The sequence below is a fragment of the Mytilus galloprovincialis genome, chromosome 9 (genome assembly GCF_965363235.1).
Source record: "Mytilus galloprovincialis chromosome 9, xbMytGall1.hap1.1, whole genome shotgun sequence".
NCBI lineage: Eukaryota > Metazoa > Mollusca > Bivalvia > Mytilida > Mytilidae > Mytilus > Mytilus galloprovincialis.
Genome location: NC_134846.1, coordinates 13,068,473 through 13,096,342, shown reverse-complemented (window position 1 = coordinate 13,096,342; position 27,870 = coordinate 13,068,473). Strand labels below are relative to the sequence as shown.

The window sequence follows — 27,870 nt, the reverse complement described above, 5'->3', positions numbered from 1 at the left end:
AATTATCCTAAAAAGACACAATTTACAGACACTGTGTCCTATCAACATATCTAGTTGATACAAACTATATTATCCTTAAAAGACACAATTTACAGACACTGTCCTATCAACATATCTACTTGATACAAACTATATTATCCTTAAAAGACCCAATTTACAGGCACTGTGTCCTATCAACATATCTACTTGATACAAACTATATTATCCTTAAAAGACACAATTAAACACACTATGTCCTATCAACATATCTACTTGATACAAACTATATTATCCTTAACAGACACAATTTACAGACACTGTCCTATCAACATATCTACTTGATACAAACTATATTATCCTTAAAAGACACAATTTACAGACACTGTCCTATCAAAATATCTACTTGATACAAACTATATTATCCTTAAAAGACACAATTTACAGACACTGTGTCATATCAATGTATCTACTTGATACAACTATATTATCCTTAAAAGACACAATTTACAGACACTTTGTCCTATCAATGGATCTAATTGATACAAACTAGATTATCCTAAAAAGACACAATTTACAGACACTGTGTCCTACCAGAATATCTCCTTGATACAAACTAAGTTATTCTAAAAAGACATAATTTACAGACACTGTGTCATAACAATGTATCCGCTTGATACAAACTAAATTATCCTAAAATGACACAATTTACAGACACTGTGTAAATATTCGTCCTGATAGATATGCCTGAAATATTTGCCACTGGACATTAAGCAACCAACAATCAATCAATCCTATTAAAATATCAACTTAGTACAGAGAAAATTTGTGGTCTAATAAATTATCTGAATTAATGAAATATATTGGAATACCCTTTAACAAGCATTGTAATAGTAATTTCAAACAGAAACTAGAAGATTTCTACAAAATTAAATTAAATTTGAACTATCTAAGATAAAAGATGGAAACTGTGGTTAACTTTTTATTTATCACTAAATTAAGAATAAGTGCACACTCATTATCAATAGAAACTGGTAGGTATGCAAGACCAACAATACCCTCTAATGAGAGATTTTGTAAATTTTGCACAGGAAACACGGATACACAAAATATTTTAACATGTATGTATTCGGTTAAGTTAGGTGCATCTTCTAAATGTACACCAACATAAATACTTATGTAAATAAGGAAAGCATCTATCCATGTGTTAATATCAGTAATCTTTTTACTTAGTTTAGTTTGGATAATCAGCTGTCCATTTGTATCTACTGTTCTGTGCCTGAATTTGTATTAAAGCAATATATACCTAAATCTACATATTCACCATTAATTATTTTGTTCCGAGTTTTGTGAAACATTTAAACATAGATTATCATTTGCACTAGTTATTGGCAAATATTAGAACTTTGTGTTATACCTGTATTCGATTGTTGCCTTTCATTGACTGAGTCAGGAGATGTAACACTAACAGTAGCTGGAGAGTGAATAAGGGCATTGCCATTGACAATCTGAACAACTTCATTCCTAAGTTCCTGAGTCATCATACATGTAGCTAAAACTTGCGTGGAAGTATGCTGTCCAACGACATTGCTAGATCTGTTTCCCAACGGTGTCGGTACGCCCCTCTGCTGTACCCTTTGCCTTTGGCTGCATTTATAAGGACTTTTAGAGGGCCTTTGTGACATACGATCTGCTTTCCCGATTTCCATAAGATGTTTGGTTTTTAAAACTGAAAAATTACTACAATAATATTAGTGAAACGACCGTTGAAAAGTTATAATATCTATACAAATCGTCTAAACATCAACCCAACAATGTTAGATCTGTATATTTTATAAACTTCATACATTTATTCATTATTGGTTTCTCTTTAAATTGCTTGCTGTGTAGCAGATGAAACATTTCATATAACGATAGTTTTAAAATCGCAGACGTCCATGCGACACGTGTCTTTAAAACCATGTGCGCAGTTTTTATCTGAAATTACGGGTCTGTTAAAATTTCTATTTTTGGAAATATAATTCATGATTTCCACTGAATTAAACCAACAATTAAAAATTTACAATGAAATATTTAGAAACTCTTTACAGAAGAAACAACAAAAGATATAAAATCTTTAACACTATTTTATACTGGATCAAAACCATGTGCTTTTCCTATCTTTCAAACTTTCCGAACCTTTTCAGTAAAATAAGATTTTTTGAAAGACATCCATTTCATATACCAAATCAAAGAAATATTATTAACTTTTGAAACAAACATTAGTTAATTCATACGGAACCCAATTTTTTGCGTCTTCCCTCTGCTGTATCGTACGTGGTAAAGAAAGAATGATGACGTCACAGTTATCAAGGTTAAAATAATTAACGTGACTCATAATACATAACAAGTTCCACCACGTGTTCAAAGCGGGACAACTCCCAAAACGTAAGCCCACTTTCCTCCGATAACCGGATTTATTCTTCATAGGAATAAATCTTATTATGTAGTGTCACCATTGTATGCTATACTGTTTTGGCAATTAATGCCATTACGCCTGCATGTTTCTGGAAATTATTCTCAATCAACAAAAATTATATTTCTGCACATAAACTTCTTCAAAGTTCTTAACAGCTTCCAGGGACTTGAAGGACCTCGTTCCTTCTTTATCAAACATTTCGTTTTGGCTTTTTTCAAGCAGTAATTTCAATTTTCTTTTCCAATTTTCTCCCGTAATTTTTAAACACTATGTCCCGAAATTTTTCAAAATATTACTTATTTTACTTTATTACACATAAACATAAACAAACAAAAAACAGATGACACTCAGCGACTTCACAGGTAAACGGGAAAGCGGCAGGCGTCCTAATAAACGCCTATTAAACACCGAATATTGATGTGTACCATATATGACTTTGCCCCCAGTTCAACCAAATCTCGTATATTCTCGCATGAGTTTTTTAATTAAACGCTTGACCTACTCAGAATTCTAGGTCGCAAACAAGCTTTCCCTGAACTACTGTATTGAATTGTACGGAAACGACTGATGCCAAATGTGATGCGCAAAAATATATATCTGAGTAAATAAAAACCAAAAACAGTGAAAATAATATAAAATTTAATCAACAAAGTACAACTTTTATTATGTAGAGCCAAATGTATGAAGAAATGGAGCATTCAATTATTTCAAATTACCCGGGCTATGGAGGCATGTAGCTAACGCACTTACCTTAACGGTAGTTGGAAAGTTTAGCTTTCCTTGGTTGGACTGACAGTCAGTCCTCAGGGTATTTAACACAATAATCAAAAACCACTTATATAAAATATATAAATTTCTCACAGAAGGTAACCAAAGATTTTGCAACGATGCAAATATCAAATTTTACAATAAAAATAAATATCTTTAACCAATGAATTCAAATAGCAAAAGCTATGCGATTTAACAAATATGTACTGAATAAGCTTCATGTAAATCCTTAAATAAAGAAATATGAAATTTATAGTTTTAAAAAAGGGAAATAATAATAACATAATAATCCCAACTGCCACAAAACAAAGACAGCTATCTACAAACACATTCATTGATTTGAGTGTCTGACGTCAGAAAATTTTATACGTCACATAAATTTTTCGTTCAATGTGCATGCAAATAATTTTAAAATTTACATAGGCAATGTTAGCATATATAGGGTTAAAAAATCAAAAGTATGTAAGATATGGTGTGTAATACTGCTATAACATTTATTATTTACAATGAAAATTACAATGCTTATAAATATAAAATTGTAACAAAGCATATTTTCAAGGGCTTTAAATTAAAGCAACAGTTACGGTAGTTTATCGATGTTTAAAAATCTTAAATCGATCAAGAAGAGGCAAATTAAGGTAAAAAACAAAAAGGGGGAATCCGATATACTAAGAATATAACTGATCAAGACCGTGTCAGTCAACAGGGTAAACACCTCCTGCTATGCATGCATCGCCCGCCATGCACGTATGTATACACTGTCAAAATGTCATAACCGGAAAATTACAAATCGACTATATACTGGTATCTAGTTTCTAAAACTCACAAAATCTGAATTCCTCAATTTACATCTAAAATTTCTCGTGAACATCCAAGGTCTAAAAGCGCAGGAAAAGGAATGAAGAAATGGGACATTTAAAACAAACAAGTCGAAAAACATTAAAAAGAAAACTTACCAAAAACCGAGGGTGATTATCCGGCATCAGATTATTAGGACCGGTCCACATGTGGAACCCATCGTGTTGCTCGTGTAGTAAGTCAGCAAAATATATAAATGTCACAATCGAAATAAAAGAGGACATAGCTGTATTTTCGACTATTGGAACAATAAGTTGTCATGTTACCAAATTGTCAACCAGCTGATGGTGTCCACAAAATTCTATGTTATTTAATTGGTTATCAAAGGTACCAGGATTATAATTTAGTACGCCAGACGCGCGTTTCGTCTACATAAGACTCATCAGTGACGCTCATATCAAAATATTTATAAAGCCAAACAAGTACAAAGTTGAAGAGCATTTAGGATAAAAAATTCCAAAAAGTTGTGCAAATACGGCTAAAGTGATATATGACTGGGATTAGCACTCTTCTATAAAGACAGTCACTACCATCGTTCCATTTGTTATGAGGCCTGAATTTACAAAATTTTTGTATTGAAGAACACCATGAAATCGAAATGTAGAGGTCTTGAAATATTTGAAATCAAATTATCCAGTGGCGGATCCAGGAGGGGGGGGGGGGGTTCCGGGGGTGCGCACCCCCCTTTATTTTTGCCGATCAATGCATTTGTATCGGGACATATGTTTTGCACCCCCCCCCTGCACCCCCCCTCTTTGCCCTGGGTTAGCACCCCCCTTTCGAAAATTCCTGCATCCGCCCCTGTTATCATGGTAGTTTTACCGAGTCAGGAATATGACAATTGTTGACAATCGTTTGATGGGTTTGAGCTTTTGATTTTGCTATTTGATTATTAAAGGACTTTGCGTTTTGAATTTTCCTCTGAACGCAGTATTTTGGTGATTTTAATTTTTCCCACTTCCCACACACCTGAGACTACTATTATAGATTATAGTAGTCTCAGCACATCCCATGCAATTCTATGTCTCATTGTTCTATTTATCTAACCTACTGATTATTCACTCACCCAATTCATCAATTGCAACTATTCATAATAGCTCTACTGCAAGGCCAGATTATCTCATACACCGACATTATGACTCTCTCACTCTCCCATTAACACTGTCTCTCACTCATTTTCACGAACACATTCGGCAAAACACTTGCACAGGCATTTTTTTTTTACCCCCAACCACCCACATATTCAATTGTCAATCTTTCATTATTACACTTTCCCAGTTAATCTCTTGCCCAACTTTCTAACAATTAAAATGGCTATAAAAATACAAAAGTTCTACTCCCTCAGGACAGTCCATCGGATAGGACACAATATTCTAACATTTTCTAAGAACGGTTGGTATCCATCCATTCCGTTTTACTGTACTTGAACTGAATGAATTTATGAATGCCCATGCTACATCGATCTTTAAAGACCGATTGTGTGCCAATCAGCTGGCCTATACTTCCAGGATACAGGGCCGTAACTAGGCTCTTCAAACAGTGAGGCAAATATATCGCCGAGCGCAGCGAGGCGAAAAAATTTTGGTGAGGGGACTGGGGGCCGCTCCATATTCCTTTATTTTCTGTAAAAGGGTCTGAATATGACTTAATGCAAGTTTAACCCATCCATGGAAATGGTCATATGGCAATACATTATTGCTTTTTTTCAAATTATTTGATACCGGAAAATTGGTGACCTTACTTTAATTTAAACCGTGTCAGTTATCTAGTTTTATCAACCAAAAGAAGCCAGTTGTGAATTCTTTGATATCAAATTCAATTCTTCATGCAGAAACGACCATTTTTTTCTGTGTCTTGTATATTCTTAAAATATTTTCTCGCACAATATATTGACATCGGTGGGCATGCAACATTGCAAAACCACACGTTTACAAATGAAAATCAACACTCAGACTATTGTCATAAAGCAGGACAATATATGAGCAAAAGACAAACCCGGGGCACAGAAGTTCAAACAATAGACCATCAACTCTGAAAACTAAAAGTAAAATAGAAAAGTGGATCACGAAAAACATGCAGGGGCGACATCAGAGAGTGAAGAGAACTTAATTGCTTCTTATTAGACACTTTCGGTGAAAACAATTTGATATTAAGACAATCTTTTGTTTCATTTTTTTTTTAATTTCTAACATGAGGCATTTGCCTCATTTGCCTCAATGTAGTTACGGCCCTGGGATAAATACGTGGTTGTCCCCGCATATAAAACCGTAAAGAGTTAAAGTAAATAAAATGACAATTCACATGGAAATCAATATATTCCCGCGACACTCGATGACTCGACTAGTTGGAAATTCTGATTAATCATAGATCTGTTCTTTGGAATTTCAATCAAAGACTAATAACTGGATCTTCTTTTACTGTATTGGATACGTTAAGAATTTACGGTGAGGTTTTGGAATTTGTGTCAAATGTTCAGACTCCTTGGTTTTTTTTCTTTACAATACAATGGAAAATATTTTGCCCCATAACAGAGGGCCCTCATGGGGTTTTTGATTATGTGATTACTTGGCCGTTTTTTTAATGATTATTTGATTATTAAGCCAAATATTTCATGATTATTTGATTACCTAGGACTGTATTTTTAGTTTATGATTATTTGATTACTAAAGATAAGCAAATATTTAATGATTATGTGATTATATTGGCAAAAAAATGGTGATTATGTGATTACTAGGACCCCCCCATGAGGGGCCTCATAACACTCACTTATTTTTTCATATAAGACTAAATAGCTGATGAAAGGTCATTTAGCAAAATTTTAAAAGATTCTTGATTTTCTTTCTTTTGTTTGAGACCCAAATAATACCAATGCAAATATAAGGTAAAAGTCTGAGTCAGCCTTTCCCGACATATTCTAAATCTCAAAATTTGAAATATCTCGAAAAGGAGGTCCATGCATGACCTATCCAGGTTCCAGATAATGTATGATATTCAACAAACTTATCATATAATTTGTCTTGTCTTGATAATATCAAATAATTTAATTTTGGATGTAACGCGTCTTCTGATTGGCTGACGTTATTTTTTTATCAGCCCATAGACATAATTTTAGTCATGTAACCGTGAATTCATCAACGTTTTTTCATGGTTTTCGAAATAACATAAAAAAAAGTGTAGAGCACACTGTTAAATAACCCTCTACGCGCGTTATTCAGTGTGCACCAATTTGTTTATGTTATTTCTTCATAGACAGAAAAAGTATTACAGTCATTCCTTAAATAATACACCTTATCGCTAATCCCGGCTGACCCGGCCGCTTGAACTTTTGACGCATACAACAATCACTTTTCCATTGTGGCGTCAGATATTTTGTTTTGTGACGTCAAAAAATTACGGGAACCTGTGTGATATCTAGTAATGGCGGACAAATAGCGATAAGGTGTATTTCAGTACTGAAATATCCATCTTTACTAGTCACTCATTACATAGTACATAAAGTAACTGTCGATGTTTTGAAGTGATCCATGGATACTTACGAGTGCTCCTTTCATAGGAGGAACGTATATGGAACAATAACAATGACCGTTGATACACGGGTGTCTTTCCCCGTTAGTGTGTTGTCCGTTAAAAAATAAAAATAAGACGAATTACGATGGACGATAAAAACCAACAATATGATAACCTTTTGATTGGAATTCTTCAAAATGAAGGCAATATTTCTGGATTTCTTGACGCAGTATTTGGTTTTTTGTTTAGAAGGTTTGCATAAATATTTTTTTTTATCTTTTTGGCAACATCATATAACCTGGGAACAGTATATCTAATATATATGTTCCTGATATAACACAGGCACTTGTTTCCTTGCCTCTATCCATAGGATTGTCGATTATGGATAGTCGACCTTCCTATGGGTAGAAACAAGTGCCTGTGCATCATAGCCTGCATAAGTATAGCAATCACTTTTCAGTTCATTTGCAGATCTGATCAGGAGCTCTTGTGTTTTTTTTTTGACAATTTGCAGTCCATACATGTAATTCTTAAATAACTAGTTAAAATACTCAAATTGTCAAAAAATAAATATAATAAATTTTGGGGAAAGAGCTACAGAAGGAAGAAACACTTCAAAAAAAAACTGCATATGATTCAATATGATTTTGTGGTTATTCAACATTAAATTGATTAATAATATTTTTTTTCAATCTGTTCAAAATAAATACTAATCTACAATGTACATGATCTAATCATAAAAAGTTTGATTTAAAAAAAAAGATTTGTTCCTGTCAAAATTTGCAATTTTTAGTTTTTGTTTAGTTATAGAATACTTAAATGACTTATAAGAAGGCATACATATATAGATAGATAGATAGATAGATACTTTATTCTCTAAAAACTAAATACAAGTTTACAGAGAAATGTACAATATAAATACATTTACAATAGTTAAGGTAAACATATAAACATGATGACATCCCATTAGTCCGACAGCCATTATTCCGACAGCCCACTATTCCGACAGCCCATTACTCCGACAGCCTGTTATTCCGACAACCCATTACCCTGAAAGCCCATTATTTCGACAATGCGTTTTTCTTATGTGTATGGGTAAATTTTCTCTAAAAAGACCAACTCCGTTCTCTATGATATGTGATTACAATTTTTCTTTTCATGCGGGATATTTGTCTCAGTATATTGGAGTTGATACACATGCTTATAGCAACTGCTCAGTCCTTACCCTTGTCCCACTTTCGTTTTACATGTCTAGGTACTTTATTTATCTTTATATTTTGTTGTTTGTGTGTCACAACCGTCTGTGCTGTTCTAGTTCGCTATTTTTTGCATGTGTGTCTCGGTCAACCTTCTTTAATTAGATCTTCGGTTTCTGCTTTTCGTGTATCAGGGGAGTGAGGTTTCCCCCACTATTAACATGATTAACTACATAAATGAATATATCGGAGTTGGATAACACTATCCACCCTCTTTGGTCGCAACACTTTCTCTCCTTGTATCACGCATCTGAGTTTTATTTAAATTAATTTTGTAGCAGAAATAACGGACTAATGTAGCGTCAGTCAGTCTGTCAGTCAAAATGGGAAAAACAAAGAGACAAATACATAACCAGATCCTTAAAAATAAAAAGACAAACAGGACAAAATATGTGCTCAGAAAAGATGAGCAATTCCAATTATGAATACGGTAACATGTTCGGGAATGTGAATCCACGATATACAGAGATGCAATGTAGTACACAGCACTTCCAATAGCGATTGATCAGACATAGTCTGGGGGATGAAACTCAATATATTTGTAGGGATACCGATTTTATACCCTGAGCTTATTTTAAAATCTAGAAAAATATGTCTCTTTTATTATGGTTGGTGGAGATGCAGGAATGATGATTTACAACAAAACTTATTACGAAAAACAAATATGACGGACATGAATATTTCGGCAACTTCTATCTAAATATTCATAAGGAAAAGTGATATCGGGTCAGTGAAATTCAATGTATATGTCATAGAAATATACAGTCAACGCATTTTGACTGCTCATATCGAATGAGTACAGTATAAAAAGCCAATAACAAACTAGTAAAAAATCTAAGATAATGTGTGACATTCTTGTCCCTCGTGTGTCTTTGACAAATTGTCTAATTTTAAAAACTTAGTACATTATGTGTTTTGTTGGAAACTTGACACTTGTTTTTCATTTAAACATTTAAAGATTGTTTTCAAGAAAAAAGAAATATTTAGATATTATTGATTTTAAGAAAGGTAGTTCATATGTTAATTCAGAATCGGTGCTCTTCCATTACATTAAGAATTGAAAATGCTAGATACTAAAACAATTGTATTGTACAGCTGATAAAGTTGAGGATGAGCGTCATTTTTCAATCCAATGCTCACTTCATAATAATTTGAGGGAGGAACTCTTTCACCATATTTCTAGCACATGTAAGAACTTTAAAAATTTATATTTAAGTATGATAAATTTTCGATGTTAACACAAGAAAACTTTACTATCATGGGAGGAAATGATGATTACATTGTTAGTTCTTTTGAATTATGTAGTACATGTCTTGATACTGACTGTTATTTGATATCAATGTGTTAGTTGTTTTTTATCTATTTTGTCTTGGCTCTGATTGTGACTGAGGCTTGTAGTGCTATCAGTCAGGGGACTTACTTAAATAAGTGATTTTCTAAATCACTGATTTAAGTAACATTATTTCCATAAAGGTTGGAAGTTAGAGTTGTCTTTCTTTAATAATCACCTATTTAAGTAGTACAAATTAATCACTAGAAGAAGTGATTTAATTTTACTGTAGCTTTAAATATAGAATACTAATGATCCAGGGACTAATTATGTTTCTAAACTTATCAGAACCAACATCTGTGTTGTCTAGGATGACCAGGTCATTTCAGGTGATGACCTTGTACTGAATCTAGGATAATGACATAAAAATCACTTGTTTAAGTATCAGACCTCAATTTCCTTCCCAAAAATCACTTCTTTAAGTATCATTCTTTTAATAATCCTTACTAATTTCAACACCCCCGAACAGTGAGATTTTTATCGCGAACAGTAGAATTTTATTACATAATCTGAAAGATGAAACCTTGAACTTCACAGGAAAAATACTCCCACTGCTGGGAAAAATCTTTTAAGAAAGTATCAGTTCATTATGTAAAGCCATTATTATAGCATTTTTTCAACTAAAATAGAATTTTCAGCTAAATGATAGCATCAAAGGCAGAAACCTTTCTACTTAAAAGAAGCAAAAAGTTTTTATTTTTTTTATTTTACTAATTAAAAGATATTATTTAAACCTATGTGTTTAAAATTTGGAAAAAAATGCAAAATTCCAATTTGTGACAAAACCACGATTTTGCTACTCAAATAAGTGATTTAAAAATCACCTATTTCAGTAAGTCCCCTGACTAATAAAGATAATTATATCATATTAAGTATTGTAATGTCTGACCCAATCATTAGAATGCCGCTTCGAAAAAGTGGAGGTATACTGTTTTACCTCTGTCTGTCTGTCCGTCCAACCGTCAGTTCCTCCGTCCCATAAATATTTTCGTTTGCATGTTTTTCATGAACTACATTACAAGGATTTCTGAAAGGTTTATTGAAATCGGCTATATTGTGTGATGCGTTTTCAAATTCCTCATTACATGACAGCCAAGTTGAAAACACATTTTTCTCAGGAACGACTTACTATGATTTCTGAAATTTGGTTTCAATTAAGGTTTATGAAAATCAGTTATACTGTGTGATGCATTTTCAGATTCACAACTCAAAAACTTCCTGTCTACCGAAATGTTTGGACGGGGGTATCATCAGTAGCTCATACCATCGATGGTCATGATGGTTGTTCTTGATTTATGCTCTTTAAAGATTCTTGAATGTGAAAATGAATTATTCTTTTCTGTTATATTCTATATACAGATTTAGAATTGAGTATATAGAAAGTATTCAAACTACCTTAGCCTTATGTTATACTACATGTATATACAGGGTTATTTCTTAAAATATATTATTACATATCTAAACGTAATAATACAGACAAATTTTATTTTACCCTGATACCCTGGTACTGAATTTGATAAGTGCCGGACTTATCGGTTGTCGAAGTATTGGGCTGTCGGAGCAATGCATTGTCGGACTTATAATTGGGTTGTCGGTCTAATGAGTTGTCGGACCAATAAGCTGTCAGACTAATGGGCCGTCGGAATAATGGCTTGTAACCATAAGCATCACCATTTTTAGGGTTTTTTAGCCATTTTTTTTTTGAAATAGGAATAATGTTAATTTTTTTCAGAAATCAACTTTTATTAATGTTTGAATTAGTGTTTACATTCAACAGATTGAAAATATAATAAATTCAAACTCATATGCAGTTTTTAATTAATAGTAAACATGTTATTTCCATCAATTTAGCAGATAATTTTTTTACTCAGGTAGATTAATCAATGAGTAATAGATTTCTCTTAGAAGCAATTTAAAGGTTCGAGTGAATTAACTAAACAGAGAACAATACCTGTTGTATTTGTTTAATGGGACAATAGAACTGTCAAAAGTTTAAATGGGCAGGTAACTATCACATGACTATCAGGTGAATCTATGTACAATTAGGTTCGCAATAATTATCTCTGAGTTCTCAAATTAAAGGAAAGGTAAACATGGTACACAACACATTCTTTATTAACAGACAGTCAACAATAAAAAAAAAAAAAAAAAGAAAGGAAGAAACAGAATCTTCTAAATATTTCTTTCAAATGATCAATTAAACAGAAAGACTAATAGCATTTATAAGGCTACTTGATCAAATTACAATCAGATGGAAAATTGAAGAAAAAACACTTTGAAAAACCATTTTTACGTCAGACAATTACTTTTACAACAACATTTATGTCAATAAAAACCTTCTGATTTGGGGTCTAACCTCCTGACAAAAATTTCTCAATCTCCTGATCTGAATTTTACAGACAATAGCATGTACAGGTATATGAACACAGTCATTGTTCATTTTTTTTAGGTATGAAAACTTGTGACCCTATACATGTTTATTGTCTGTAATGTGTTGTAAATACTGTAAATTCAGAAATTATTGCGTGCATTTAATAAATTTAGACTAAAATGCAATTTTTATCTTTGTGATATTGAGAAAAATCCTGTTTGATTCATTTGAACTTTTTCAAAATGGGAGTTTAAATTATTGTGATAATAACCCTTACATTTTTTACAATAACAAAAACATCCCAATAATTTCTGAATCTACAGTATTGTCTCATTATTGTCCAACACTTATTTCTATTACAGAACTGACTACTTCAGAATAATGAAATCTAAGACAGACAAGTTAGGATTTCTACCTGGAACAGCTTCAAATTTAATGGTTTCTGTAGGTACACTGTATTATTGTCAAAATTCATAAATGTTTTAGAGCAAGCCTGAAGAAGATGGTAAAACTTGGGGCCCTAGGAAGAATAATGTATTCATGGTACAAATGTCTTATATTTATTATAACTATATTGGTAAAATTAGATATTGAATGTCATAAATGTACAACATGTACCTTCTAAACATGATTTATATACATGTATCTCAATAAAACTTTTTATTCTAGTTTAAAACATTTTCTCTCTTTTGTCTAGTAACACAGATTTAGAAGTACATCACTATTGGGTAACATTTGTCAAAAATATGAACCATTTAATTAACTTACATAGAGTGGGGCGCTCATATTCGCCGTGGACACAATTTCGCCGTTTTATGATTTTGAGGTGTTAAGGTAGCACAATACAAAGATTTTTTAACTCCAACTCCCAAGTTTTAAAATGCTGTAACTTTCTTAATAATGCTTGAAAATTTATAAAAGTGGTAGTTTTGGATAGCTAACAGTTTACTCTTTCAAATAAATGCAATGTTAGTATTATGCAACAATTATGTAACCAATTATAATGTTAACTGTGTCTAAAATATTTTTCACTAAATTTCCACTTTCAAATGAAATTAGCTTCTTCATAGGTATCCCTAGAGGGTTGATTTTATTATATGTTGTTCGTATGGCCATTATCTACAAAAGGGTGTCTCAGATTTCAGATAGAATGTATAGAACAAATTTTACGCCTAATTAAACATTATCTTCTTTTATGTGGTTAGGATGTTTACACTAATTAGAGATTTATGAGAGAATGGAATACCATAGAGACAATCTGAGACACCTTTTTGAAGCCCATGATGTGTTGATTAAGATTTCGTTAAAATTTTCTGTACAGTTAAAGAGATGATAGAGCTAAATTCATTCAAGTGAACTTACCCACATTTTGCAACTTATTACATAATAATTGATTACATAATGATTTCATAATAAAAATATTGCATTCATTTAAAAGATTTATCTTTTATCTATCTATATATACCTCTTTTGTTATTTTCTATGCATTCATAAGAAAGTTACAGCATTTCAAAGGTTAGTGATTGGAAGTAAAACAATCTTTGTATTGTGCTACCTTAAACTTCAAAGGATGGTTGAAATTGAAGAAATATGCCGGTAAATTATATTTTTATAACAAATATGATTATTTTTGAAAATGAGACAAAATTTCAGCACCTACCACAAAGGACCGTAAAACGAACAACGATTTTCAGCCAATTTCCTGAATGATAAAAACGATTTCAAAGAGGTATTTCTTTAGTAATTCTTTGACTGATTGCCCTAAATTTAATTTTTTTACACCTTTCAAATGTCTGCTATTCATCTATAATGAAATTTATTTGATAAATATTGTTTAAAGCTGCAGTTATTTGGTTTTAAATAGATGTGTAACAACGGCGAATATGTGTCCCCCGTTGACAAAACATCAGGAAATTTCAAACACCCTTTAATCCAGCATTTCAAATGATTTTTCTCAAAACAAACACGTTTTAAAGTTAAGAATATTTTGCATTTGAAGTTATCTTCATATAGAAATATCAGTATACTTCAAAAACGTAAAGACCTGAACATAAACTGAAGAAAACATGGAAAGATATGGCGAAAATGAGCACCCCACTCTATGCTGAGAAATAAGAGAAATCTAAGAGTACAATCATCAAGTTTTTTGTCACTCCAAAAAGATATTATGGTGGACAATTTTCCATCAAAGACACAAACATTCCATCATGTGGATAACATTAAATCAAATTAAATTAATCTTTTTTCATTATTTTATATATCATACAAATAAAAGGGAGTTTAAACTCATTTGAATTTTTCCCTGGTCAAATGAGGCTGTTAAAATAAAGTGTTCCCTAAGTATGCAACATGGGATAATTACTAATGTACATGTATGTATATACAATTGTATATTTCTGACAGAAAGTGTTTGACACCTTTAAATATTTATTTTTTTTAAAAGATGAGAGATGTATACCATCATACCCATGTATACAGATATTTTTTTTTAAATTTTAAACAATAAGTAATATGTAATGTTATTTTTAAATACCACAGACTTTCATATCAATCATGTCATTTACATTTTTTTAGTTTAAATTTTAACTGATCTTGGCATCAAATAATAAATACATTCATGACATTGGTGCCCTTGAAAGTAGGCTCACAAAATGTATAGACATGAACGATGATAGACTAATACTTATACTCCTACAAAGTGTTGTCTTTTTATATATTTTTATTAAATAATTGTTGAACTTTATAATAGGCATTTAAGAAGTATGAAAAGATTGCCACTAGGGATGAACAGAAGAAAGATAAAGGACACAAGACCGAGAGGGATAAAGAAAAAGCTTCAACAGTTACGATGGATACTCAACAAACTAAAGGTATATATATTATAATTATTTTACTTCAACATGTTCAATAGATATCAAATAGATTTTGATAAAAAGAGGAGGTCAATCATGTCAATGTTGAGCTCATGAAATTGCAAAAAAAATATAGAATTCTTCAACTCTTTCAATATTATGTTAGTTTACTGATTAAAGAATAGGGGGTATGATCTGGACAATCCAGTTCAGAAAATTTAGTTTTAATGCCATGATGACATCATAAACATGTTGAAATTAATTGATTTATTGTCTCTTTAGTTTAATTAAAATTAGTTATGCATTATGAGCCATGTATTTATTCACAAAAATACTTTGACACATATACAAAAGAGGGACGAAAGATACCAAAGGGACAGTCAAACTCATAAATCTAAAATAAACTGACAACGCCATGGCTAAAAATGAAAAAGACAAACAGAAAAACAATAGTACACATGACACAACACAGAAAACTACAAATGTATACTTGGTATAAGACATCTCAGAACTTTATTGAAAAAATAAAATAACCTGCTACATGTATATGTTATTATTAATAGTCCTTTTCATTTTAATTCTCTTATGTTTGTATAACACAGATGTTTCAGATACTACCTCTAAACACATGGAAGTTTCTAACGAGAAAAAAAACAGTAACCGTCCCAATCAAGACACAGAAAAACCTCTGAATACATCAGCAGAGCAATCCAACACAGAGGTCAAAGATCAGTCTAAACTACAACAAGATTTGAAAGATGATTCTGTTCCTCAAAAATCAAATAGTGCAAAAATTGAACAAGATCCCAATCCTGAACTTGCAAGGTTTGTAGATGTATATTTCTTGCAATCTTTCATTTCGCCAAAAGGGTGATGTTATATATATATGGTAGGTATTTTACATCTGTTGTATATATATGGTAGGTGTTTTACATCTATTGTATATATATATGCATGGTAGGTGTTTTACATCTGTTGTATATATATGGTAAGTGTTTTACATATGTTGTATATATATGGTAGGTGTTTTACATCTGTTGTATATATATGATAGGTGTTTTACATCTTGTCCAATTTAAGAATTTCAAAATAATAAGGCCAGATTTTTTTTATTATCTGTTTAACGAGATCCGCCGACTCCACCTTTCCCGATTTTAGAATGAAAATAAAAGTAGTGCTTCTTACTTTTATTATTATTTTTCCCGCCGACTGTTACGAAATCCTGAGAAAAAAATAAAATGTGTTGTTCACGATACTCGCTTTCAGTCAATTTCGTTATCGGTAATATTTAATTTTTACCAAGTTAATGAAACAGCAATTTTCATTTAAAAGTAAATAAATTCAAGGCATAAACGATATATTTTCTTCTAAAAGATTTTTAAGCTGGTGGCATGCTTTTCATACTTGTTACACGAGAGCGTACATCAAATCATTCTAACTTACGGCAAAATCAGTTATTACTTCATCAGAACTTGATGAAATTAGCCTAAAGTAAACTTGTCATCCATGTATTGCATTAGAAACGTCATATTCCTTTCCAAATAGCGTATCAAACATCGTTTATATTTGTAAATTTTTCTTCGTCCGACATTTAAATTTGTAGAACTACGGATCGGAATCGGGATTTCATTGGAAACGGACCCGCTATGACCGAAATCCGGATTCTTGCGATAATGACTACAGACGCATGATGGCACTGCTGACAGACAAAAATTAATCCCAAAAGGGAAAATTACGCATTCCACACTCATTAACATACTTTTGGTTAGATCTTCTTGATTAATGTATATATTTCCATGTATAAGCATTGTTTCAATTTATAGGTTAAATTTGCTTAACTCTGGGACTATTACACCAGAGACATATATACACATGTGTATATATATATGTCTCTGCATACACTAAGAGGTTCCTGACTGGATGACTGGTATATACATATATAGTGTACATGCAGCGAGGTTGATATATTTGAGTGGTACCATGGATCTATATTAGTGGAAATACAGAATCAAAACATAGTTTTTATGTTTATATTAATAGAAGGGTTAACCAGAGACATATATAAACTATATGTATTTATGTTTCTCTGGGTTAATATACTGGTCTGTTCTCATTTCATTGTTCTTGTATTTTGATAAATTCTAAAAAAAAAAAAAAAAAAAAAGTCACTTATAATGGTTTTATTTTTATTTTTAGTGTCGACTGGACCAATTTTGCACTTTTATTTTTTTTTTATTTCGCCCCCTCGACCCTAATTTTTTACAAATTTTCTTGTTAAACAGATAAAATAAAAAGTCTGGCCTAAAGAAATAAATTCTTATCAAACATGAATACATTCAGTTTTTGGAAGTTTGCTATAGCTTGCTATAGCAATACTTTCCTTAGGCGTCGGCCTCAACTTCCTGTGAGACAGACAATCGCAAATTACATTTGCTCCGAGATAATGTAGTACTAGTGTTTGAATACTAATTCTAGTAAGATGCTTTGAAATTTTTATTTTAAAACTACTCTTTTGAAAAGATTACAGCTTGAATAAAAAAGGAATGAATGTTTACTGACAATTCAGATGAATTTAAACTTTATTTTAAAAATGAGTATCCACAAAATCTACTTCTCGGATCTGTCATGCGCTGAGAAGAAAATCAAAAGAAATCTACGTGAGACACCATTTCATTCATAAATATTTCATGAATGAACATTTTCCCGCGCTTTATTTTACTACGTGCGATATTTACAAATGTTTATTATAAAACAAGTAAAAGCCCGAGAATATCAAAAGAATCCGGTATGCATCATGTTTATGTTTCGACCAAGTCGTTAGCCATCAGTTATTTGACAAGTAATAATAGTTTGGTTGATTGATACACAGGTGACAGAGAATATTTAATACCGGATAATTATATGGCTTAAATTTTGTCTCATGCCAAGGATGAGTAACGGTAAATACCGGCTTTGATATAAAAAACATAGATAATTTGGAAGGTTTTGATGGGGGAAAAAACGATTTGAAAACTTATTATTCAGTTATTTAAATACTAGCTGTTTCACATTCCAATGTGGATATCAGGACCTTCACTCGTTCAGCATGCTCAATTGGCTCAAGCAGAAAAAACATTGACTCAGCGACAATTCATATCCATGCATATGACAGCCTCCTCAGTGCAGACTAAAAACCGATTTACACATCAACAAATATACAGACAACTTCAATATAACAAAGACAGTTTTAAATTTTCTTTCTTCAGCAACTGACAATCAAAGATTGGAACAAATTACCACCTGATATCTCAAACCAACTGACCTCTACAGACAACTTTTAGGATGCACACTCACTCATGAGGTGCTCCTTAAATCATTCTCTCACCTAAACTAAATGTGCTTATTGATTTGTCGAGCCTGGGACTTTTGTTGCAGAAAGCTCGACATGGGGATAGTGATCCGGTGGTGGCAGCTACAACAGCGTTGGCGTTGGCGTTAGCTCACTTCTTAAAAGCTTTATATTTTAGAAGGTGGAAGACCTGGATGCTTCATACTTTGTATATGAATGCCTCATGTTACAAAGTTTCAGTCAGTCACATGTCCAATGTCCTTGACCTCATTTTCATGGATCAGTGACTACTTGAAAAAAAGTTAAGATTTTTTGTAATGTTAAATTCTCTCTTATTATAAGTAATAGGATAACTATATTTGGTATGTACGTACCTTGGTATGTACGTACCTTGGTATGTACGTACCTTGCAAGGTCCTCATGCCCGTCAGACAGTTTTCACTTGACCTTGACCTCATTTCATGGATCACTGAATAAGGTTAAGGTTTGGTGGTAAAGTCCATATCTCAGATACTATAAGCAATAGGTCTTGTATATTCAGTGTATGGAAGGACTGCAAGGCGTACATGTCCAACTGGTAGGTGTCATCTGACCTTGACCTCATTTTCATGGTTCAGTGGTTATAGTAAAGTTTTTGTGTTTTGGTCTGTTTTTATACGCCCGTCAAAATTTTGACGGGACGTATTATGGTATACAAATGTCCGGTGTCCGTCCGTCTGTCCGTCCGTCTGTCCGTCCGTCCGTCCGTCTGTCCGTCTGTCCGGCGTAAACATGTCGCACCGTAACTTGAGAACGACTTATCCAAATCTCATGAAACTTAAAATAGTTGTTTCTTATGATGGTCAAATGATCTGTATACTTTTTGGTGAAAATAAGATTTAAACTTTTTGAGTTACGGCACTTTGTAACTAAAACAGGGGTGTGTTTTTTTTCACATGTCGCACCGTATCTCAAAAACGTTTCTTGATTATTGCTTAAAACTTTACACACTTCTTAGTTATATTAATCTTAATATCTGTATACTTTTTGGTGATGATTCAAAATTTCATTTTTGAGTTTTTGAGTATTTTATAAAAAAGGGGGAGGGTTTTTTTACATGTCGCGCCGTATCTCAAAAACGATTTATGATTATTGCTTAAAACTTTACACATTTCTTTGTTATATTAATCTAAAGATCTGTATACTTTTTGGTGATGATTCAAAATTTCATTTTTGAGTTATTGAGTATTTTGTAAAAAAGGGGGAGGTTTTTTTTACATGTCATGCTGTATCTCAAAAACAATTTATGATTATTGCTTAAAACTTTACACACTTCTTTGTTATATTAATCTAAAGATCTGTATACTTTTTGGTGATAACTCAAAATTTTAATTTTGAGTTATTGAGTATTGTGTCAAAAGGGGGAGGTTTTTTTTTTACATGTCGCACCGTATCTCAAAAACAATTTATGACTATTGCTTGAAACTGTACACACTTCTTTGTTATACTAATTTAAAGATCTGTATACTTTTTGGTTTGATTCAAAATTTTATTTTAGTGATATTTGTAAAAAAAAACAGGGTGGGGGGGGGTGTTTCACATGTCCCGCCATGTCTCAAAAACAATAAATGGTTATTGCTTAAAACTTCCTCAGAAACTATTTATGATTATTGCATAAGACTTCCACACAAGACGTCGGGCGTATCATGCGCTCATGGCGCAGCTGTTTATTCTTTTACTGTATGCAATAGGTCTTCCATATTTGGTGTATGGAATGATTGTAAGGTGTACATGTCTAGCTGGCAGGTGTCATCTGACCTTGACCTCATTTTCATGCATGGTTCAATGGTCAAAGTTTAAATTTTTGAGATTTGGTCTTTTTTTCTAATACTATATACAATAGGTCAACTACATTTGGTGTATGGAAATATTTTATGATCTTTATGTCAGTCGCGCAGGATTTATTTGACCTTGACCTCATTTTCACGGTTCGTTGCTCAGTTTTAAGTCTTTGTGTTTTGGCCTGTTTTTCTTAAACCATAAGCAATAGGTCAACTATATCTGTTGTATGAAAGAATTGTTAGCTGTACATGTCTGCCTGGCATGGTTAATCTGACCTTGACCTCATTTTCATGGTTCATTGGACAATGTTTAGTTTTCTTGGTTAATGTTAAGTTTATGTGACAGTTGTAATAAAGCTTTATGTTGAGGACTATCTACATAATATCAATTATTAGTAAAGAAGGCAAGACATTTCAGCGTGTGCATTCTTCTTATCTTAAAGTTGTAAAAATAATTATATATGAAAAATGTAGAAATTAAAATATTGTAAATTTCATAAATAAATAAAAGAAAAAATTGAAATTAACCTAAAACGACCTCATACAGGCATGCGCTTAAAAGCAATCCTCAAAAAGTTGATGGTATTCCGTAACTAAAGATGAGAAGAAGTAACGATTAACAACTACATTTGTACACAAAATGTTACACGGATAAAGCTTGCATTAAAAGCAACCAAGTCTGCTAACCTTCTACTTCTTAGAATAGCTCTGAGTATCAATACAAGTGCTGACGGTAGAAATTATTTACATCATTAAATAACATTTGTCCATGTACTAGCAAAACAACTTTCTGAAAAATGCAGTGGCAGATCCAGAACTTTTTATCCTCACAGTTCGTTTCTGGGGCAGTACGACCTATAATTAACAATGTGTCATCCTAACACAGAGGCGATAATTACTAGTATATCACATGAATGGCTGAAAACCAAAAATCTCAAATGTTATTTTTCAATGCTAAATGTCACAGCAGCAGTTACAATTTGTTACAGGGTTATAAGCACCTATATGGGTCTAGTGTATATGAACTTTTTATTCCTGTCCTCATACTGCTATTGTTGTCTGAGCTATTGTTATGCCCCCACTGTATTAAGTTTTAGCCTTGTTTCTCTGTAAGTATGTACCTCCCTTACTTGAACGTGCGTTAGTAGATCCCAAAATTGGTTTCTGTTATTATTTGAAAAAAAAAGATGTGGTGTTTTTTGCAAATGAACCAATGCTATCCAAAAGAGTTCAAAGGAGGAATATATATTAACAACTACAGGCCACCATGCATATGGCAGTCAACAATGGAAAAACTCATACCATATACAATGTAGTAAGCTATAAAAAGGCCCTGATATGATACATATGAAACAAGTTCAAACAAGAAAACTAATGGGTTAATCAGTAACAAAACAATTTACTAAAAACAAATTTGAAAGACCTAAATCAATAAAAAAAATACTAAAATCACATGGCATAGGCACAGAAAGAAATTAACAGCGCTTTCTGTGTATTTTTTTTTTTTAGATCTACAGTTTAAGGTAGCAATAGAAAATATCAAAATTTTACATGACAAACATGAAAAAAGTGATTTTTGAAAGTTGCTGAAGAGACAATTAGTTAAAGACATCAAAGCTGTAATATTTGAAATAATGCATGTCCATTACCTATTTGAAATAATACACATCTTCAGTTGTAAACTTCCCTGAGGTGCTATCCTCCATTTTAATTAATAACACCAATTACAAATTTCTTTTTGGTTATGATGGATATAGGAAGATGTGGTGTGAGTGCATGCCAATGAGACAACTCTCCATTGATAGATATAGGAAGATGTGGTGTGAGTGCCAATGAGACAACTCTCCATCCAAATAACAATTTATAAAAGTAAACCATTATAGGTCAATGTACGGCCTTCAACACGGAGCCTTGGCTCACACCGAACATAAAGCTATAAAGGGCCCCAAAATTACTAGTGTAAAATCATTCAAACGGGAAAACCAACGGTCTAATTTATAAAAAACGATGTGTCATTCATTTTCATTTAAATTCCTACAGAATGAATTAAAGTGGTTCAGCTTCCTTGAATGTTGAAATTGTTTTAAAAAATACAAATATTGAAAAAAAAAAGAAAAAAAGAAGGTGAAAGCATTTGGACCTTTGACATTACAATATAATACATCTATATCTACCTTTATGCACATTGTAAATATGTATTTGTTTCTTTCATGAATTCTTTTTTCTCCAGACAACAAGCCATATACCAAGCCAGTTCTGAAAGTTATAATGGTGCAATCCGTGATAATTATTCCTGGTCTCAGAGCATTACAGATCTTGATATATGCCTAAAGGTATGCACATGAACACTTAAAAAAAAAGGTCAGAAAAAAAATCAAATCTGCTAATCTTAGGCACTGATATACATAAAATTAAAGGAATTCCTCTTCTGGACCGAAAATTGTAATTACTTAACCCCCAAATTCAGCATTTTTACGAGGTTGAAGGGTTGAACAAAATTTCTTACAGTGAATGATGGCCATTCCAAGTTTTACTTGTATACACTGAATATGAATGCAAGAGATCATCAAATTGATTTCATCATGTATTCATCCTTTCTTAAAAGCAGATATTTATTGGGAATTTGTACATTTTCCCTTTGATCTCACTGCCTTATTTTTTTGACATCATAGACAGGACCCGATGCTCTAAGATATTAGGCAGTAGTGTCATATATCAGTGTAGTATCTCACATCCCCCATCATGACCCATGTCAATTTATCAATGCAATCATTCATACTACATAGCAACTACCAAAGCCTTATTTACTAGTTTTATTTTATCCTGTATTCTCAGCAAGAAAATCATTGTGAGACAAATAGCCAATAAAAACAATGGTATTTTATTTTTGATACTGGCTTGAATATCAGATCACATTCTGAGCTTGCTTAGTATTCATGCTGATAAAGTTATTATTAAAAACAATAATGCCATTATTCTATATATACAGTTAACTCTCGTTGTCTCGAACTCGGTTGACTCGAAATTTCGGATGAGTCGAAGTTTTCACGTGGTCCCGAACTTTATTCCATACAAAAGTATGTAATTCGACTCCTGATGAGTCGAAATTGGATGAGTCGAAATTTCGGTTGAGTCGAACTAAATCTACGGTCCAAGGTTAACAAAAGCATTCAAAATTCATTTTTTATCTCGAACTAATACACATATGTTAAAACATGACCTCCGGGATTTAAATGGAGTGAAGAGTTAATCTGACAATACACGTGTAATTAAATTTCCGGTCATTGACCACTGTATTGATTTATGACATGCTATTTCCATGAGTGTTTACCTAAGATTATCTTTTATAGAATTTTGATAAATAATTAGTGATACATTGTTAATGTTCATGAAAAAGTATTTAAAATGTTTACAAAACAATTGATTTGTGATTTACACTAATGAGCTTGGGTGTGTATAAAGTGAGGATTATGGCTTCCGTTGATGATCACCTAAAAACTACTCAAACGGCGTCTTTGATCTTGTTACATTTTCTTTTGAAAAGAAAGAATGAGATAAAACAAAATGAATAGAAATCAAAATTTTCTAAATCTTTTGTATCCGAGAATAAACAATTTTGTCAGCTTTAACCGACCTGAATAACGAAACTATCGATTGGAATTTACACTCTTGGAAAAGCCATAGGATTTTTTTTTAATTGAAACAATTGAATAAGTAAAAATAATGTCATTATAATAATAAAAGACTGTGACATACAAATACATCGATCTGATACTAGAATATCGATCCCCTTGCCATATTCACCCGGATTTATTTTAGCTTTACCAAGCTAAGCAAGAGTTGTGTCCCTTAGATTGTCGAACTTCCGGTGTTCGTTTGAGTCGAACTACGTGTATCTCGAAATATTTCTCTGGTCCGGCTGACTTCGACATAACGAGAGTCGACTGTATCTCAGTATTTACAATTTAAATTAAAGGAAAAATTATTATTGTGAATAAACCTTACCTGAATTTTTTCTTTACAGATTCCAAATTATATCAAAAAGGGAAAAGATATCAAAGTGTGTATTGAAAAGAAACATATCAAAGTATCCCATAAAGATGAATCAGGACAGATGGTTGAGTTAATGAATGGAGAATTATGCTGGGAAATCATCAAAGAGGAATCAATATGGAGTCTTGTTCCAGCAGAACATATTTTGGTTTGTATAATTAAATAATATTTTGGTCTACAAATAATGGGAACTTTTTAGTATAAGAAACAAGTTCCCCAAGATCATGGCACACATTTTCATTCTCAATATGTATGCTTGATGTTCTCATTCTCAATATGTATGCTTGATGTTCTCATTCTCAATATGTATGCTTGATGTTCTCATTCTCAATATGTCTCATTCTCAATATGTATGATTGATGTTCTCATGGAGACAGACTATGAAACTCACCAGGATGATATCATTTCACTTATACATGCTTAGAGTCACTCTCAATATTTTGAACACAAAGAAAGGAGAGATAACTATATTTTGTCACTTTTTGTATATCTTTGATTTTATTCTGTTTGTACCCTGTGGCAAAAGTAACATAGAGTTAACTGAAATTATATGACTTTTTTGTTTAAAAAGAGGTGTAATTTGTAATTCAGCTATGTTTACATAGTGCATCCTGTATATTTTTGTAGATAAATTTGGATAAAAAGCAAGAAAGATGGTGGGAGGCTATTTTAACAACAGAACCAAAAATTAATGTACAGAAGATTGATGCTAGCAGACCTATGACAGATTTAGATGAAGAAGCTCAAACTAAGATAGAGGAAATGATGTTTAATGAGAGACAGAAGAAATTAGGTTTACCACAATCACATGAAAAGGTATTGTGTTCTTACATGTAGACTCTGTGTATAAATAATGCTGTGTAAATTGTTTGATATAAGATATACAATGAGAGACTTAGGGTGTCTAAAGTATAGTTTTTGTATGGCCTGCAATGAATGTGTGACATAATGATGTTGTTTTTTGCCACTCAAATTTCTCTTTTTAAAATTATGAGTACTGTCAATTCAGAAATTATTGCTTGCATTTATTATTGCGATTTTGTCATTTTCGACTTAAATTGGATTTTAATTTTTACGATTTTTAGAAAAATCCTGTTTAATTCATATAAAATGTTTTAAAATGCGAGTTTAAATTATTGCGTTTACAACTCCGTGGCATTTTTCGCAATAATAAAAACCTCACAATAATTTCTGAATTACAGTACTCAAACATTTATATAATGTACAATAAATCCTTGAAATGTCTACATGTACATTAGACAGTGTTCACCTGACCCTGACCTCATTTCATAGATCCGTAATCTAGTAAAAGCATAGTGGTCAAATTAATATCAGATACTATAATTAATGAGTCAAATATATCTGTAGACTGCAGTCAAGTGTCTGGCAGGGTTCATCTGACAATGGCCTCATTTGCAGGGATAATTTTATGGTTCATTGGATAATATATAGATATTTTGTGGTTTGTTTGGCTGGGTTGATCTGACTTTGATTTCATTTACATGGACCATTAATTGATAGTGTTAAGTTAATAGGATACTTGTTTAGACATTTTCAATTTCAATTCAATCATGTTAAGGAAATCAGATAAACCTTTTAGTGTGTACAACCTTAAAAAATCTTAATGGGATGGAATAAGTGTCATATACTCCTGATATCAGTTAACAGAAGATTTTTTTTCCAGTTTATTTTTTTGCCTATTATCTAAAAAATATAATAAATAGGCAGAAACAATATGCAGGAAAAAAGATAAGCAATGCCAATATTTAAATAAGAATTCTGATATTACATAAATCATTTATTGATTATTCATGGTAGATATTGTCCTATATAATCTGAAAAGATAATAAACAGTAGCAATGGGAACAAACTACTTGTACTGTTAGATATACATGTATTCAGATACAAGTTAAAAAGTTCTTTTAATGCATATAATATATCCAAGGTATAATCTGTTTAGTAGTTATGTTAACCATGAGCATATTTCATATAAACATTGTATGTACATTGTATCTATATTCTAGTAAATTTTTGTAACAACTTTAAGAGATACATTATTAAATGAATATCTATCATGTCCTTCATTCAGTGTGGGTAATAATACAAAAATGGGAAATTACCAAAAATATTACAAAGTACTACAAACTCACATCAAACACCTAATAACGACTTTGGGAAATAATAAAACAAACAAGTATAGACAAAAGACAACCAACAACACAAGGTCCAGAAGACCAAAATGCAAATAAAAAACGAAAAATCCTGAATGTTATTACTATTTTCCTATTTTCAACTTATTTACCAATTTAAAAAAAGAAAAATTCATAAATATTTTATCATGGCTAAATATGCAGCTGCATACAATTTTTATTGTTTCCTTTTCAGAAAGTCCATGATGTTTTAGCACAAGCTTGGAATGCTGAGGGTTCTCCCTTTAAAGGACAGCCGTTTGATCCTTCAACGTTAAATGTAGATCAAGGAGGAATGATAACAATAAATGAAAGTGAGGCTAATAAAAAAAGTTCCTGAGGAATAATAGCAATAATTTGCAGTGAGGCTAATAAAAATAGTTCTGAAAACAATGTTTACAGATGAGTTTGTTGACTTGTTAGTGAAATTTAAGTAAGACCAAATATTCCTTTGAACATTCACATATAAAGCTTGAACTAGTTACCGTATTTGAACTATTATCCTGAAACATTCTGTGGAAAACATTGTAAACCTTGTCTACTCAAGGGAACGAGGAGACCAGGACCCACAATCACCATTAGTTACTAGATACAATTACCTTGCATTTAATGCAATAAGGGAAATAGTGGTGTTATTTTATTGCATTTTATTAATTGTGTTTTGATGGATCTGATTAAAGATAGTTAAACTCAGAGTTTTATGTTATTTTATTCTATTTATTTGGCTTCTTTCTTGTCAACATGAAGAAATATGCAACACTGTGGCATTTAGGATGTACAAAACACTACAGGGAGATAACTCTAAAAAATCAGCAGAACGTTTTAATAACATTCTATTGCTAAGGAAATATTTTTTCATATCATTGTATGTAACATACCCTTTATTTGCCTAAAATTGGTTTAATAAAGTATTGGTTTTCATACTTTTGATGTCCTGATTTTTAAAATTTTGCTGTTTTTCGGAGAAATCAATATCTTATCTTGATTTAGAATACAAAATTCTTTCTGAAGAGTTTAAAAAGGTTAAACAGAATGCAAACATTCATCCACAATTCTGCCTCTGATAAAGGTCCCTTTTTGACCAAAACGGGTCAGGTAATATAT

General features: G+C 31.9%; 1 protein-coding gene across 1 annotated transcript; it reads left to right on the top strand.

Moving 5' to 3' along the window:
• The first annotated feature begins 7,649 nt into the window (after window positions 1–7,649).
• LOC143044447 (nudC domain-containing protein 3-like) lies at window positions 7,650–27,459 on the top strand. Its single transcript, XM_076216471.1, has 8 exons — window positions 7,650–7,819; window positions 12,887–12,968; window positions 15,274–15,394; window positions 15,979–16,201; window positions 22,755–22,857; window positions 24,549–24,725; window positions 25,205–25,393; window positions 26,963–27,459. Exons 1-8 carry the CDS (start codon window positions 7,713–7,715, stop codon window positions 27,104–27,106), a joined length of 1,146 nt encoding a protein of 381 aa, XP_076072586.1. The 5' UTR covers window positions 7,650–7,712; the 3' UTR covers window positions 27,107–27,459.
• The last annotated feature ends 411 nt before the right edge of the window (window positions 27,460–27,870 follow it).